General features: G+C 39.4%; 1 protein-coding gene across 3 annotated transcripts in view; it reads left to right on the forward strand.

Annotated features, from left to right (window-relative positions):
- The first annotated feature begins 7,738 nt into the window (after positions 1 to 7,738).
- The window catches only part of LOC137616440 (mitogen-activated protein kinase 14-like), a 258,883-nt gene continuing 251,187 nt past the window's right edge, over positions 7,739 to 15,434 (forward strand). For 2 of the 3 annotated variants that reach the window (XM_068346191.1, XM_068346190.1), the window contains exon 1: positions 7,739 to 8,018. In XM_068346191.1, coding sequence (XP_068202292.1) covers positions 7,909 to 8,018 — 110 coding nt within the window. In that variant the 5' untranslated portion in view covers positions 7,739 to 7,908. The remainder of the gene's footprint in view (positions 8,019 to 15,434) is intronic. The other variant, XM_068346188.1, reaches the window with a different exon arrangement.

Genomic DNA, 15,434 nt, shown 5'->3' on the forward strand with positions numbered 1-15,434 from the left:
TGCTTGATCTAAATAATTGAAGCTCAGATCAGGTTTTGATAACTGACGAATACAAAAAAAAAAAAAAAAAAAAAAAAAAAATCTAACGGTGTTTACTAGACTTCAGTCGGTGCTACTATAGCGTGAGGTCTACCACACTATAGCGTGAGATCTACCTCCCGTTAGCACTATAGCGTGAGGTCTACTGCTGAGTTATTCGTCCCTCATAGATAAAACACATTTTATACATTTGTTTAAGCAATAAACACTTAATTTAAACATATCTTAGAAATTACTTAAATAGATAATTGGATTTACAATTACATTAAAAAAAGGAATAAAGGTAAAAATAAACATGTTATTATATATTTCCATACATTTATTCTAGCGATACACTCTTCGTACATCAAACATGTTATCATATATTTCCGTACATTTATTCTAGCGATACACTCTTCGTACATCAAACATGGTATCATATATTTCCATACATTTATTCTAGCGATACACTCTTCGTACATCAAACAGGTTATCATATATTGCCATACATTTATTCTAGCGATACACTCTTCGTACATCAAACAGGTTAATCTAGCGATACACACTTCGTACATCTTCTAAGAGTGACACAAATAGATCATTGGATTTTTTTCACATCACCTTCCAGCAAAAATGATCAAGATGAGACTGGAACAGCTGACGACCAACACCTCGTATTCTCTTCAGAATCATCGTTTTAGCGTCCAACCACGATCGCTCAATTGATATCTCTTTTAGGCCGAGAGAAAAACTGATTTAGGAGCTCCATTTGCTTCCTTTTATATGGACAGGTCACGTTTTTGATGGATTTGGGCAGTTCATATGTTCGATGGTTAGGTGCGGGGCTCTGGGACGCTGGTCACCTGGGGTAGGCTTCACCCTCCACCTGGGTAGGCGACATATGGCGGTAGACCTCACGCTATAGTAGCACCCTTCAGTCTCATTATATGTTGCAATATTTTGGAATGGTTTGATGATATCCAGGACCGGATTTAGTTTGGTGAGGCCCTAAGTTATCATAGATAATGGGGTACTACAGTATATATGTCTACGCTCCAGATACCCTATGTCAGCGACAAACTAGGCGTGCGTGCGTGTACAGATTACCTGGACCTTTTGTCCAAGCGGGGACTCTTAGACAATCAGTCACAGCCCCCAAACAAACTAGGCTTTTAAAACTACATGACGTAGTTAATAAAATCGATAACAGGTGGCACTGGCAGGAAGTATATGCTCGAGTACCTAATCTAGTATTTGCAAAATACTTTGTCTGAAAAATATTGCAGTTTCAAAAGTATTGTATCATTTGATTTTTATCTTATATTATTGAAAAGGATAATATAAAGAAAGGGGGGGGGGTCCTAAGCTATAGCTTGCTTAGCTTATATGTAAACCCCAATAATAATGTCACTTATATTACCATAATTCTTCTGCATTGCGTGTTTCAGGGTCATGCTAATCTTAAAACTACATGACGTAGATCATAAAATCGATAGCAGATGGCACTGGCAGGAAGCATTTGCAAAATACTTAATTTGAAAAAATATTGCAGTTTCAAAACTATTGTATCATTTTATTTATTTTTTCGTATCTTATATTTTGGAAATGCACTCTCCGTTTTTTCGGAGCCCCAAGAAAGTGGGGGTCCTAAGCTATAGCTTGCTTAGCTTATATGTAAACCCCAAATGATAATGACACTTATATTGGCATAATTCTTCTCCATTGCGTGTTTTAGGGTCATGCTAAGCTTACGGTGACATGGGTTATTCAAAGACATACTAAACATCTAACGTACCTGCTTACCGTAAATCAGCTAACCTAAGGGGGTGTCTGCCAATGCTAACATCATGTCAATTAAGAAAATTCTATGAATTGCATATGTAAAACAAGATTTGATAAACTTTACTCTCGATACTTATTTTCTAATTAGTCTACCAATTAGTTAGTTCATTGATTGGTTAGTTAATCAAATAACCTCTTTAGTTTTGGTATTTGGGGATACATCCATTGTAATTCGCATCCAGAACTTGCCAAACTGCTGAATGTAATGAAATTCGAACATTTCTCAAGCTGTACTTGGTCGCCATCTGGCTTTCATCTTTAATTTTTCCTCTCGATTTATCCTATATTTTGCATCTTAATTTTCTGCTTGCATGATCACTGAAAGCTGTCGGTCTATTGAAATAACACGGAAAATGACGTTATCCGCCTGACAAATCTTTTTTTTTTCTTTTTTTTTTCTTTTTTTTTTTTTTTATATATATATATTTTCAAACTTTTATAGCTTTCGTTTGTCCAGCAATATTGAAATACTGTTTAACTGACAGTTAGTAACTGCTGGTAATGACTAAACAAATTATTTGACCTTGAGTAAATAATGATACACGTCAAGGAAATTAGAACGTAATAATTGGACGATTTGCTACACAATGTTGTCGCAGCGACTAAAGTTGAATATATCAAGGTTTTGCAGTTAATATCTGGCATTTATGATGATATGAGGCTGATTGTATTAAAGAAAATCTATCAGAGAAATCTGCTTATGACATATCATACATCAACGAAAAAATAACGCGTTCGTTGGATTATCATGTCTAGTTTTTTTTATAATAACAATTAACGAAGGCTAAGGACGTGCAACAAAAGCCAGATCTAGAGTGGAATAAATTTATTTGGAAATCAAAAGTTCAGCCAACTGGGGGTAAACGGTTAAGGGCTAATACTTTTTAATCAACCTTCAATATAATTCAAGCTGAGACGAGCATTATAGAAACAAAATGAAAATAATACTGAATCATTCAGACACTATCATTATTCTATCGACTTCCATACGGAGTCTCATTTTTATTTTCTAATATGGGTAGTATTGAATATAAAATCAGAATAAGAAATGACTCGGAATTTTTTTTTCTTGTAGGTTAGTAATGGGCCAAAATAAATTATTATTTTGACTCCACGCACTGGTCCAGCTTGAGACCTGATTAACTCTTCTTTGGGCTATGACCCAATATCCACCAAAAAAAAAAAGATAAAAAAAAAGTTCATAATATATAATGATTTGATTTTCAAAATGCTTTGTGAGCAGTCAGTCATGCTGACAAACGCAGTTCAGATATATTTACCGTATTGAAACAGCCGCAAAACAAACCATAGAAAACAAATATCTGCAGACAGGCATAAAATCTATCAGCTGCAGAACAGATAAGAAAATTAAAAGAACATTTGGTAAGAATTCACTAATAGAAAGATAATACAAATCAGGCTTGAAATAACAATAAGCTTAAGTGAGAAAATGATGTTCTGTCCTGGTGAAAACGGTAATATCGGCTTGGGGGTTAGTTTCGGGTCAGTTATGTACTTGTATGTGTGTCTCCTAGTCCATTTACCCAGACAGAGGTAGAATGCAGAGAAAATACAATATCGCGGTCACTGTCCTATTTCTTTTTTTATCGCTTATGGCAACAAAGGCAAGGGTCTTATTTCCCAGGCAAAGTGAATTCGATATTAAAAGCTGTTTGTGTCAAAAATTAAAAAAAAAAGAAAAAAAAATGAAAGTCATTTGCGTGAATGGCAAAACCCAAAACACACACATAATATCATAATATACATACATACATACATACATACATATATATATATATATATATATATATATATATATATATATATATATATATATCATCCTCATCTCCTGCCCCGCCCATTGACGTAAAGGGCCACAGTTAATTTCATTTCGCCAGTTGTCTCTCTCTTGAGCTTTTAAATCAATAATTATTCATCCGTCATCTCCTACTTCACGCTTCGTAGTCCTCAACCATGTAGGCCTGGGTCTTCCAACTCTTCTTGGGCCTTGTGGGGCCCAATTAAAAGTTTGGTGAACTAATCTTCTCTTGGGGAGTACAAAGAGCATGCCCAAACCATCTCCATCTATCCCTCACCATGATCTTATCCACATATGGCACTAGAGTTATCTCTCTCATAGTTTCATTTCTAATCCTGTCCTACCATTTAATTCCTAATAATCTCCCGAGGGTTTTTTTCTCAAATCTACAAAATCTTTTAGATATTGTTTCATTGTCATACTACGACTCATGTCCATACAGTAACACCGATCTCACTAAACTGTTATATAGCCTGATTTTTATATGTATTTCGTGCAATTTTTTTTTTTTTTTTACTTTTTCATTAAATTCCAATTCTAAAGACACTGTTTTAGAGATCATAGATCATAAATATTTAAATGATTTTACCTCACCAATCCTTTCTCCTTCCAATGACATGTCATCTTACATTACATATTTCGTGCTCTTCATCTCTGCCTTTCTTCTATTTATTCTGAGCACAACCTCATGTGACATTTCATGCATTCTAGTAAGCAAGCATTGCAAATCCTGTGATGTTTTTCTAATAAGAGTAACATCACCAGCATACTCTAGGTAAGCTAATTTCCTATTACCATTCCAGTCCAATTCTTCTCTGTCATCCCCGCCTGGTCTATGCATTACAAAATCTATGAGGAGGATAAACAACATAAGTGACAACACATTCCCTTGGAGTACTCCGCTGTTCACTGGAAATTCTTTTGATAGGAATCCACTAACATTAACTCTACACTTGCTATGCTCATGAACAGACTTGATAAAATTCATATATCTAAGAGGAACTCCATAATAAATCGGGACTCTCCACAATATTGCCCGGTGCATACTATCAAATGCTTTTTCATAGTTCACGAATGTCATCAAAAGTGGATTTTTATAGTCTACATGTTGTACAACATGTCTTGAAATGAAAATATGGTCAGTAAAACGTTTATCTTTTCTAAATCTTGCTTATTCATCTCCCGGCTTTTCACCAATCTTTCTCTCTAGTGTCTTTAGAATAAACATACCGATGTAAGTATGATGCCGCTGTAGTTATTACTATCAGTCAGGTCTTCTTTTTGCCATTTTCACTAACACTCCTATCTCCCATTCATCAGGGTAATTACCTCTTCACGGCACATCTTACAAAATAATCTTGAAATCACCCTGAGGATTACATAATTTTCGGCTAATATAATCTCTGCCATTATTCAATCGTATTCATGGGCTTTCCATCTCGTTTTTTTTTAATGATACCTTCGATTTCAAACACACACACACACACCGCTATATATATATATATATATATATATATATATATATATATATATATATATATATATATATATATATATATATGTGTGTGTGTGTGTGTGTGTGTGTGTGTGTATGTTCGTGTTATTAGTATTATTATTAATAGCTAAGCTACAACCCTAATTGGAAAAGCAGGATGCTATAAGCCCAAGGGCTCCAACAAGGAAAATAGCCCAGTGAGGAAAGGAAACAAGCAAAAGTTAAATATTTTAAGAACAGTAACATTAAAATATATATCTTCTAAATGTATTTTAAAAGAACTTTAACAAAACAAGAGGAAGAGAAATAAGATAGAATAGTGTGCCCAAGTGTACCCCCAAGCAAGAGAACTCCAACCTAAGACAGTGGAAGACCATGGTATGGAGGCTATGGCACTACCCAAGACTAGAGAACAATGGTTTGATTTTGGAGTGTCTTTCTCCTAGAAGAGCTGCTTACCATGGTTAAAGAGTCTATTCTACAATTACCAAGAGGAAAGTGGCCACTGGACAATTACAGTGCAGTAACTTCTTGGATGAAGAATTGTTTCATAATCTCAGTGTTGTCAGGTGTATGACGACAGAGGAGAATAAGTAAAGAATAGGCCAGACTATTCGGTGTGTGTGTGTGTGTGTGTGTGTGTGTGTGTGTGTGTGTGTGTGTGTAGGCAAAGGGAAAATGACCGTAACCAGAGAGAATGATGCAATGTAGTACTGTCTGGACAGTCAAAGGACCCCCATAGCTCTCTAGTGGTAGTGCCTCAACGGGGGTGTCTGATACCCTGGCTAATCTACGTTTATAATGGATAGAAAACGTCTCAACGGCGTCCAAAAATCGATGACAGTTTCTCTTCGGACAGATCGTCCTGCACATAGTTTTCAGGATAACAGCAGAAATACGTTTACTTTTCTCCATCTATTGTTTGGTGTCGACACGTGTTTCGGATCACTACAGTGAAAATTTGATACATAATATTCGGAAATTCGGAAAATAATTCGACAAAATTGATAAATGCAAATTTTAAATTCTCTGAAAAATAAGTACGATCATTTAAGTTCATCATTAAATACCACTATAACCGTTATAATAAAGTGTATTTCCAAAACTCAATGTAGTCCTGAAGGGTCGTGTATATATATATATATATATATATATATATATATATATATATATATATATATATATATATATATATATAACCAAAATCCCTAATATCGCAAGAGGGTCTGCCCCTCTCTTTAATTCTTCGGTACTTCTCTTTCTCCCTTTTTCCTTAACCTTTGGCACAGTGTAAAACCCGGACGTCGGACGTCGGATGCCGTCCAGGAGAATCGAAAATCGCTTGTATCACCGGGAAAGACGCGAAAATACACCTCTTTTTTGTGACTGGTAATGTTCACTGATACTTTCTGTTATTTTCTGAATAAATGTTCGAAAAATATTGGTTTATTTTCATGTTATTGAGAATAATCTCAATTGGACGTCAACATTACACTATCTAACTGCCCGCTATTTTACCCAGTTAGTGTAATGTTGACGTCCGATTGAGATTATTCTCAATAACATGAAAATAAACCAATATTTTTCGAACATTTATTCAGAAAATAACAGAAAGTATCAGTGAACATTACCAGTCACAAAAAAGAGGTGTATTTTCGCGTCTTTCCCGGTGATACAAGCGATTTTCTATTCTCCTGGACGGCATCCGACGTCCGGATTTTACACTGTGCCTTAACCTTTCCCATCCCGAGTACCTGCCTTCGAGCTATAAACTGGATTGTATCCAGGGGTAGGCCTACTCTTCCTTTCCCCATATTCCCCACTTCCCTATTCTTATCATACTCATATATATATATATATATATATATATATATATATATATATATATATATATATATATATATATATATACACACACACACACGCACACACACACACACACACATATATATATATATATATATATATATATATATATATATATATATATATATATATAGAGAGAGAGAGAGAGAGAGAGAGAGAGAGAGAGAGAGAGAGAGAGAGAGAGAGAGAGAGAGAGAGAGAGAGAGAGAGAGAGAGAGAAATTGTGTAATTGCAAAACTGAAATCATTTTCCTGAGGGTCTAAATAAATAATGATTCTATTGAAGATTTTGCTTCCTCATTCTCGGCTAAGGTGTCCTGCGCTGTCGTCTGCACATAAACATTATTTTGACACATTGCATGCTAATAACACAAATACAAAACATATAAACATTAAGGATTTATTTGCGCAGACTATGGCAAGATGTTTATCAGATATGGATAAACTGCGAATGCCTGGCCTACGATTACGAAGTTAAATTTAACAAGTTTCTGATTCCTTATGTGTACCCAATTTTACGGCGATTCTTAGCGAAAGTCGTATGACAAAGTGCTATCTTTGTATTATGGTAGCTCTCTTTTCAATGCATGCAATTAAACTGCATCAAATATCTTCAAAGAATGAGGTTTGATAAATAAACAATAAACATATCATAGATAATGCTCTATGTCAGTGCAAATATGAAAATCCATTGTTAGCACTAAGCACAAACTCCTACACACGAATCTGGCAACGCTGCACCAAAGTTGTGATTTTGCTGTGTGTGTACCACTAAGTTTTAACCTTACTCGTAGTAGGGTTTTATCCTTAATTTATAAAACTGTTTTAGATATTTTTATTTGACAGCCGATCAGAGGCTTCTAGGAAGTATGCCTAAGCCAGGATATCACACCATCGAATTAAACAAGACGGAATGGGAGGTACCTCAAAGGTATACTATGCTCTCGCCTGTGGGCTCTGGTGCCTACGGCCAAGTTTGGTAAGTTGTCAATGAGTAATTGATTTCCTGAAACCCGAATCAATATAAAATTAGATTGATTATACTGATTACGATAACTGGTAAGTAACGAAGGAAGAAAGACTAACCCCTGAATGCGGTGTGGGTATGGGCTGTACGTGCCCCAGGTTGACAAATCTAAGACTGGGTCTATCTATATTTTGGGTAAGTTTACCTTTAAAGTGTCAGGAGGATTAGTAATCTATATTGGATGTCAAATCAGCATGGCCTATCAAAGTTTTGTTTCACAATGTAAGCGAGAGGGTGAGAACTGTGGGTGGATTTCAAGGTTAAGTCACCATAGGCTAAGCTAGCCTGTTTGGTATTGCTTTCCACTCAAACTGGGTAAATATATGTTAGTATATATAATGTAGGGATGGACATTAAGAACTTCCACAATACTTATCCTGTCGAATTATTCTACAGTAATTATGTTTATTGAGATCTAAGGTATGATATTAAGCTAGTTTTTCTAAGTGTTATAAATTCGGGTTTGTTGGTACGTTGCTAACATTTTATAAGTTCTGTCTCAATCCTCACCAATGTCGTGGATAGCTTCGAAATGGTTTAAGAAATCTCAAACTGGGTTTGGATTTTGGTTTGCCTTCCTCTCCGAATTGATTTTGCTTCCTAACATCTTCAATTCTCCTTTGGCCTTCTTTGTCATGGTCTATTGCTGGACATGTATTTTCTCGTTTTATTCTTTGATCCTTATATTCTGTTCCAAAAAAGGGGAAATTGTTCCAGATCCCTCCTCATTGTAAATGTGGATAATCGAGCTAGATGAGTTATCATAAGGTAATGTTTATTAATATAGAATTTTCATGATATTAATATTAATTATATTATACTTATCTGGATAATTAACTAGTTTCATCCATCCTTCCCCACATTTGCATTACACAACTGATGAGATTGACGAGCACTCGGTTCAAATGACAGTATTACCAATGGTAGGACATAATAGGAGGTAGCAGGGTTGCTAATGTGGTTAAAATGAGCAGTTTTTGGGTTTCAGGGCTAGGTAGAATATCCAGGGAAGTATTAATATTAATTTTATCAAGAAAATCAAATTTTTCTTAATTATACAAACCTGAGTTCAATACACAAATTTACCCGCCAATGCCTACACCTGTGAGTCCCGTCTGCAATCAAAGTGGTTTGTCTGTGAACTAGCCATCAGGGAAGAGGTGCTTCTCTGCTGCTGACTGGTAACAACCATTTGGTTGTTAACACATTGTAAATGTTTTAATAGAGTCATTTCAATGACGTCGCTGGGAATCGTCGGCGGCCATGCTGGAGGACATACAAAGCGAAAACATGACGTCTGCTACAGCGAATATGGACAATGAGAGCGCCTTTGTCAAACAATTGTCTGGTGATAAGCGTTTTTACAAGCAGAAACTCGATCTAATTGATGGCCTAGAACCATACCAGATGCAGAATTCATTCAGCTTATGGCACATGCAATTAAGAAGCTTTTTAAACTTACGAAGGCAGAACAGGAGTGGGCATACATTTCCATTGAATAATCTGCTTCCAGAATTTCTTGTTTTTCCCTTTAATGTTTTTAAGTCCAAAATTAGATAAACACTGGGCCAATGAAGAGAGTGTTTATAATTATAAAGCTAATATTGATCATTTAGCCTAACCTTGTGTATTATAATTTTTGATTGTCAAAATATATGTAAAAGTTTTGCATTATAATGTCAAATCTTTATCAGTTCATGCCTAACCATTGTGTTTGTGTTTGGTTACAAATGCTTTAATTTCTTATATACATATAAACATATGATGGACAAACTCTATTGTAATGCTCTTGGATAATCGTTTTGCCCCCTTGCAATTAATTGCGCAAGTTTAATAATTTTTCGATGTTTCATATATAAGCTGAAGACCCCTTCGGTTAAACCAGCTTTCAGATATTATTATTATTATTTATAATCAATGTTTATTCATCACATAGGCCTGTATGTCTGCACAATTTAATACACAAATTAAATTAAATATAAATATACACTTAATTATATATAGGCATGAGCACCTTGACGATATAGAGACCTAGGTAAGTAGCCTTTGTTAATATAGCCAATATGGGCGCTTTTAATTTTTGTTTTGAAAATGTGAGATGCCCCTTTTGATGTTTAAAAATTAAGATGCCCCCTCCCCCACACACAATACATACTGAACTGACGATGATACTTGTGAAGTCACCCATGCGATCGGATATAGCATGTTTACACAGGAATAATGATACTTTTAGGGCCTAGCCGAGACTGACCTGTTATGAAATGATCAGAACAGATACGTGCGTAGGGTAGTGAAGATTCACGTAGATCAGCCAGTGATATTCTGGTCAACCCCAAGTCATGCCTGCGCTTGGATAATTCTTCTGTATCTTTGTTCTGATTCTGATTAACTGCTGGTATGCGGTAGAAACTCTTGTCATCTCTTTATCCTCGATTCCCACTGCCAACAATATCGCAAAAACTGGGCATTGTGTGAATGTGAATGTGATGAGATGAGAGGGCTAACTATTCAACAGTTCAACCACAGCTATTCACTAAACGCGTATTTGTTTGTCCTCCAAGATGGCGGACCGGAAGTTTGATGACGTATAATGAAAGGACTCTATAGCCCTGTTCCAGCTTTCCTGAATATCCTGCTCCTATGGAAAGAACTCAGGTTTGTATAGTTAGGAAAAATACAAATTACTACCAGATTTGTAATTTTTCTTAACTTTGCAAACCTGTCTTTACTCATACTTTCCCGTCATCACCAACCCCCAGCTGCAATCGTAGTGACTACTCAAGTGAGCAAACATGGGTTGGCAGGGTTTCCCCGTTCCGGCTGGTAACTACCAGCCAACTACCTACACCTCGATATATAATTTTAACTGCTGTATTCAAGCTTCGCTATTATCATTTTCGTACAATGTAAAGGACTCAGGTTCGTTTAGTTAGGAAAAATATGAATTACCGGTGCTTCCAAATTTGTTATTTCATTATATTTTAAGTAATTAAATAGGCTTCATATTCAAATACGAAAGATATATTTGTGATGTATTTTGAGTAGTTGTCCTTTTTTATCAATTCTAGGGCACAGTATACTACACAATTACTTTTGGACCCAATTATGGTGATTTCTTTTCATTGCAAAGAGATTGGCACCATAGTGAGTATTGGAATGTGACATCTGGTATTCCTCAGGGTAGTGTTTTTGGGCCATTACTTTAAATAGTATGCCCACATAACATGTGGTTTGGCATAGAAAACAAGCTTATTGCATATGCAGATGATGCTACTCTCTTTGCATTAATCCTATCTCGTGAATGTAGATCTGGGTTTGCTGAATCCCATAATATAGATGTAGCTAAAATTAGTGCATGCTGCAAATTATGGGGCGTGGAATTGAATCCTAACAAAACTTTAAGTATGATTGTAAGAAGATCGAGGAAAGTGTCCTCAACATTCAGATCTCAGCATTGATAATGTTTCTTTAACTCTATGACTTTTAAAATTTTAGGTGTGATTTTCAACAGCAAATTTTCTTTTGAGAAACACATTAGGTCTGTCTCTTCTTCAATTGCACAAAATATTGGCTTACCAAGGTCTTGTAAGATTTTCGGTGATCAATCTATTCTGAAGTATTTTAATTCTTTCATTCTACCTTGTTTCGAGTATTGTCCTCCTGTCTGGTCTTCATTTGCTAATTCTCATCTTAATTTGTTGGATAGGAACTTACGGTCTATTAAATTTCTTATTCCTGATCTAGATATTAATCTCTGGCATTTTGCATAAAATTTTTCATAATTCTGACCTTCCTTTACATTCAGATCTGCCTGAACAGTACCATCCTATTCGTAATACTAGGTATGCAGTTAATTGTAGTAGTCATGCCTTCTCCATCATGAGGCTCAATATTACACAGTACTCTAGTTTTATTTCACCTGTGACCAAGTTATAGAATGATCTTCATAATCAGGTAGTTAAATTGGTATAACTTCAAAATTTCAAACTTACAGCAAATGTTTTTATGTTGAACAGGCTGACATAAGTCTCTTTTTATAGTTGATATATGAAAGATCTGTTTGTTCCGTAACTGGAATACAAACCAACAATATTTATATGGGTATTACTTTCAGCGAAACTGAAATGACAAGCCATTAAAATTTAGCGAGGGTTAACTACCCATCCCTCTAGTTAGGGGCGGGGGGGGGGGGGGGGAAGCGGGTTAGCTTGCTATCCCTCCCACTTACACACCTGTGATTGATCTCACTTTGCCTTTGGCATGGATGAAGTGCGGTTGTCACCGATCTTCATCCTCTCCATCTTGGACTGCCATTAACTGATTGTCCCGGCGCAAATACAAACCCTTCGCTATTTATAGGAGTTATTACTTTTCGGCAAAGCTGAAAACTAGCCAAGACGAATTTAGTTAGGGATAACTACCCTTATCCGCTAGTTAGCGGATGGGGGTGGGGTAGACCGGCTACCCCGCTCAATCACACCAGTTTGGCTCTGTAGAGTGTAGACGTGCCGTGTCTCTCTCCCGTAACTTAAAACTTGTTTAACTATTCATTCGCTTTTTCTTTTCTTTTGTTACAGGTGTGTGTGCTTGCAGTACTGGTATGCGGACATGTTCTGATCCTGAAGGCCGCTCCTGCGGTACCTTCATGTCATCCATTAAGACGGACTCTCACCTCCTGTGCCCGGCTTGCTGGGGCCATCGGTGTTCACGGGATGACACCTGTGTTGAGTGTTGGGAGTGGCCTGCCTCCAAGTGGGAGAGTTTCGGGCATAGGGAGAAGTCTAAGCACTATTCTTCCTCTTTGGGGTTTTCCTTGAAATCGAAGAAGTCGCGGGATTCTGGTTCTTCAACCCCCAAATCTCTTTCCGAAGCTGCTCCTCTGCTGGGCCGTTCCAGGGTACGGCCGAGCAGCAGCGGAGGGCTTGTGACTCCAGGTTAACCCTGTGGGATAAGTGAAGGTGTTGACTCTCCTAGTAAGTTGGCTCCTCTCCTTCCCCCAGGGAGCACCTGCTCTTTCTCGGCTCTTACATCCTCTTGGCCATCGTTGGACGTCGATGGTCCCCTTTCGAAGAAAACTGTCTTCAAGCTCCTTCAGTTGCGAGTGGAGAGAAGGCGGTCATTTTCTTCCTCTGCGGAGGTTGATCCTCCTTGTAAGGGCGCAGGTGCTGCTGCCCGTCGTCGGGCTCTGAATCTGTTTCCGACGCCGAGGAGTTTGCTGATCCACCAGGGGCGCTGGCAGATCTTTCTCTGAGGCAGGTTTCTCCTTCGGGGTAACAAGTCTCTCATTCTCGAGAGAAGACCACCTCAGGGCATCGGCGATCCTTGTATGCTTACGGTTCTCCTCCAGGGGCGGAGGGAGAGCCTTGTCTTGAGCGATGTTCTCCTTCGGGAGAACAAACCTCCCCTTCAGATGAAATATCTCGTGAGCTGGATCAGTCTCCCCCTTGGGCGGAGTCTGCTCCGTGTTCCTCTTCGGAGGATCATAGGGTGGAAGGGTTTGTGACCCCTCTCCATCCTGGACGTTCTCCTCCTCGGGCTGTGAGGAGACGTCTTTTTGAACCTGCTGGTTTTCCTCACATTGACCCTTCAGGTTCTCGTGACGATCATTCTTTGGGCTTGCGTGATCGTGAGACTTCGGGCTCTCGTCATGTTGATCCTGTGGGTTCTCATGATCCTAGGAGTCCATCGGGCCCTCGTCATGTTGATCCTGCAGGTTCTCACGACCCTAGGAGTCCTTCGGGCCTCCGTCGCGTTGAACTTTCAGGTCCCCGTGACTTGGAACTTTCGAGTTCCAGTTATGCTGAGTCTCCAGGCTCTCGTAACGATGGTTACGCTGAGCCTTGGGGCTCTCATGCCATCAGTCACGCTGAACCCTTGGGTTCTCGTGATAAGGAGACCTTGGTCTCCCGTTACGCTGATCCTTCGGGGTCATGTAACCCTGGTTACGCTGACCCTTTGGAGTCTTGTAACCCTGGATAAGCTAAGCCCTTGGGCTCTCATGCCTCTCGTCACTCTGACCCTTCGGGGTCTCGTGGCAGGGAAACCTCAGTTTCCCGTTGCCCTGATCCTTCGGGGTCTCGCAACCCAAGTTACGCTGAGCCCTCGGCCTCTCATGCCCTTTGTCATGCTGAGTCTTTGGGCTCTCGGAGCAGGTAAATTGTGGTTTCCGTTGTGTTGACCTTTTGGGGTCTCGTGTTACTGGTATTGCTGAGCGTGTGGGGTCTTGTTCCGGACGCTACGCTGAACCCTCAGGTTCTCGTAGCAGGGAGTTCTCTCCTCGTCGCGTGAATCCTATGGGTTCACGCGATCACTCTGAAACTGTCGGTTCTCGGGACCCTTGTCATGGAGAGTTTCACTCTCATGGCAAAGAGTCTTCGGACTCTCGTTGCGCTGTGCTTTCAGGCTCCCGTGACCGGCGCTATGCTGAACCCCCGGGTTCTTGCAGCTCTCATCCTGTTATCCAACCTACAGGAGTTAGTGACGAGGTTCCTCAGGGTCCTTGGCATGTGGATTCTTATGGGTCTCGCGACCGGGGTTTATGATCCATGGTTGCTCCCCCTCGTGGCTTTCCACCTCTTGACTTGGCTCAGTCTTATGCTTCGTCATGCGACAGAACAGTGTCACGCAACGCTTTCAGAGCATCAGCTCTTGATGTTCCAAAGTCACGTTTTAGAGAGGGTTCGCGGTTTGCCATCCTCGCGAAACCCCCCCCTCACTTCACCCCGGTGGTTGCTTCGTTTTTGGACAAAATACCATCTCCGTTTTTGGCAGCAGAAGGTCACCCCTCCCGGGGTAACCCTTCTGCCAGGAGAGACGCCCATTAGTCTCTCCAGTCTCAAAGGCTTCCATCGCCTCAGAGACGTCAGTCGGCCATGCGACAACGCCCATATACCCCATCCCTAAGGGTAGGCCTGTGCCGATCTTGCCTGCTGGGGATTCCTTTGCTGCCATCTCTCGTCCCTGGGGCTTTCCCTCCTGCCGACCCTAGGAGGAGTTTGGAGGATTCCGCTCCTGCGGGTCCTTCTGGTAGGGAGAAACCCTTCTCCCCTCGCAAGAGACCTCGGCAAGAGTGTGTGCAAGAACTCAAAGGTAGCCCCTTGCAGTTCAAGATGCCACAGGCCAGACCTGAGGGGAAGAGGAAAAGGATCCGTCCTTCGCCTCCCAAGGAAGATAGGGTAACTTACGAGACTCCTTTCATCCCTCCTCAGTCGAGATAGTGCCTAAGGAGGTACGACCTGTAACTGGGCGTGACATGCTCCCTCAGGAGGCAGATTACCATCCCGCCCGCAGACCAGCAGAGCTTTCCCGACCCTCGCTGACGGAGGAACGCCTGCCTCAGAGCAAGGAGCTGAAGGATTTATTTACCAT

This window comes from Palaemon carinicauda, chromosome 22 (assembly GCF_036898095.1).
Source record: "Palaemon carinicauda isolate YSFRI2023 chromosome 22, ASM3689809v2, whole genome shotgun sequence".
NCBI classification, from domain to species: domain Eukaryota; kingdom Metazoa; phylum Arthropoda; class Malacostraca; order Decapoda; family Palaemonidae; genus Palaemon; species Palaemon carinicauda.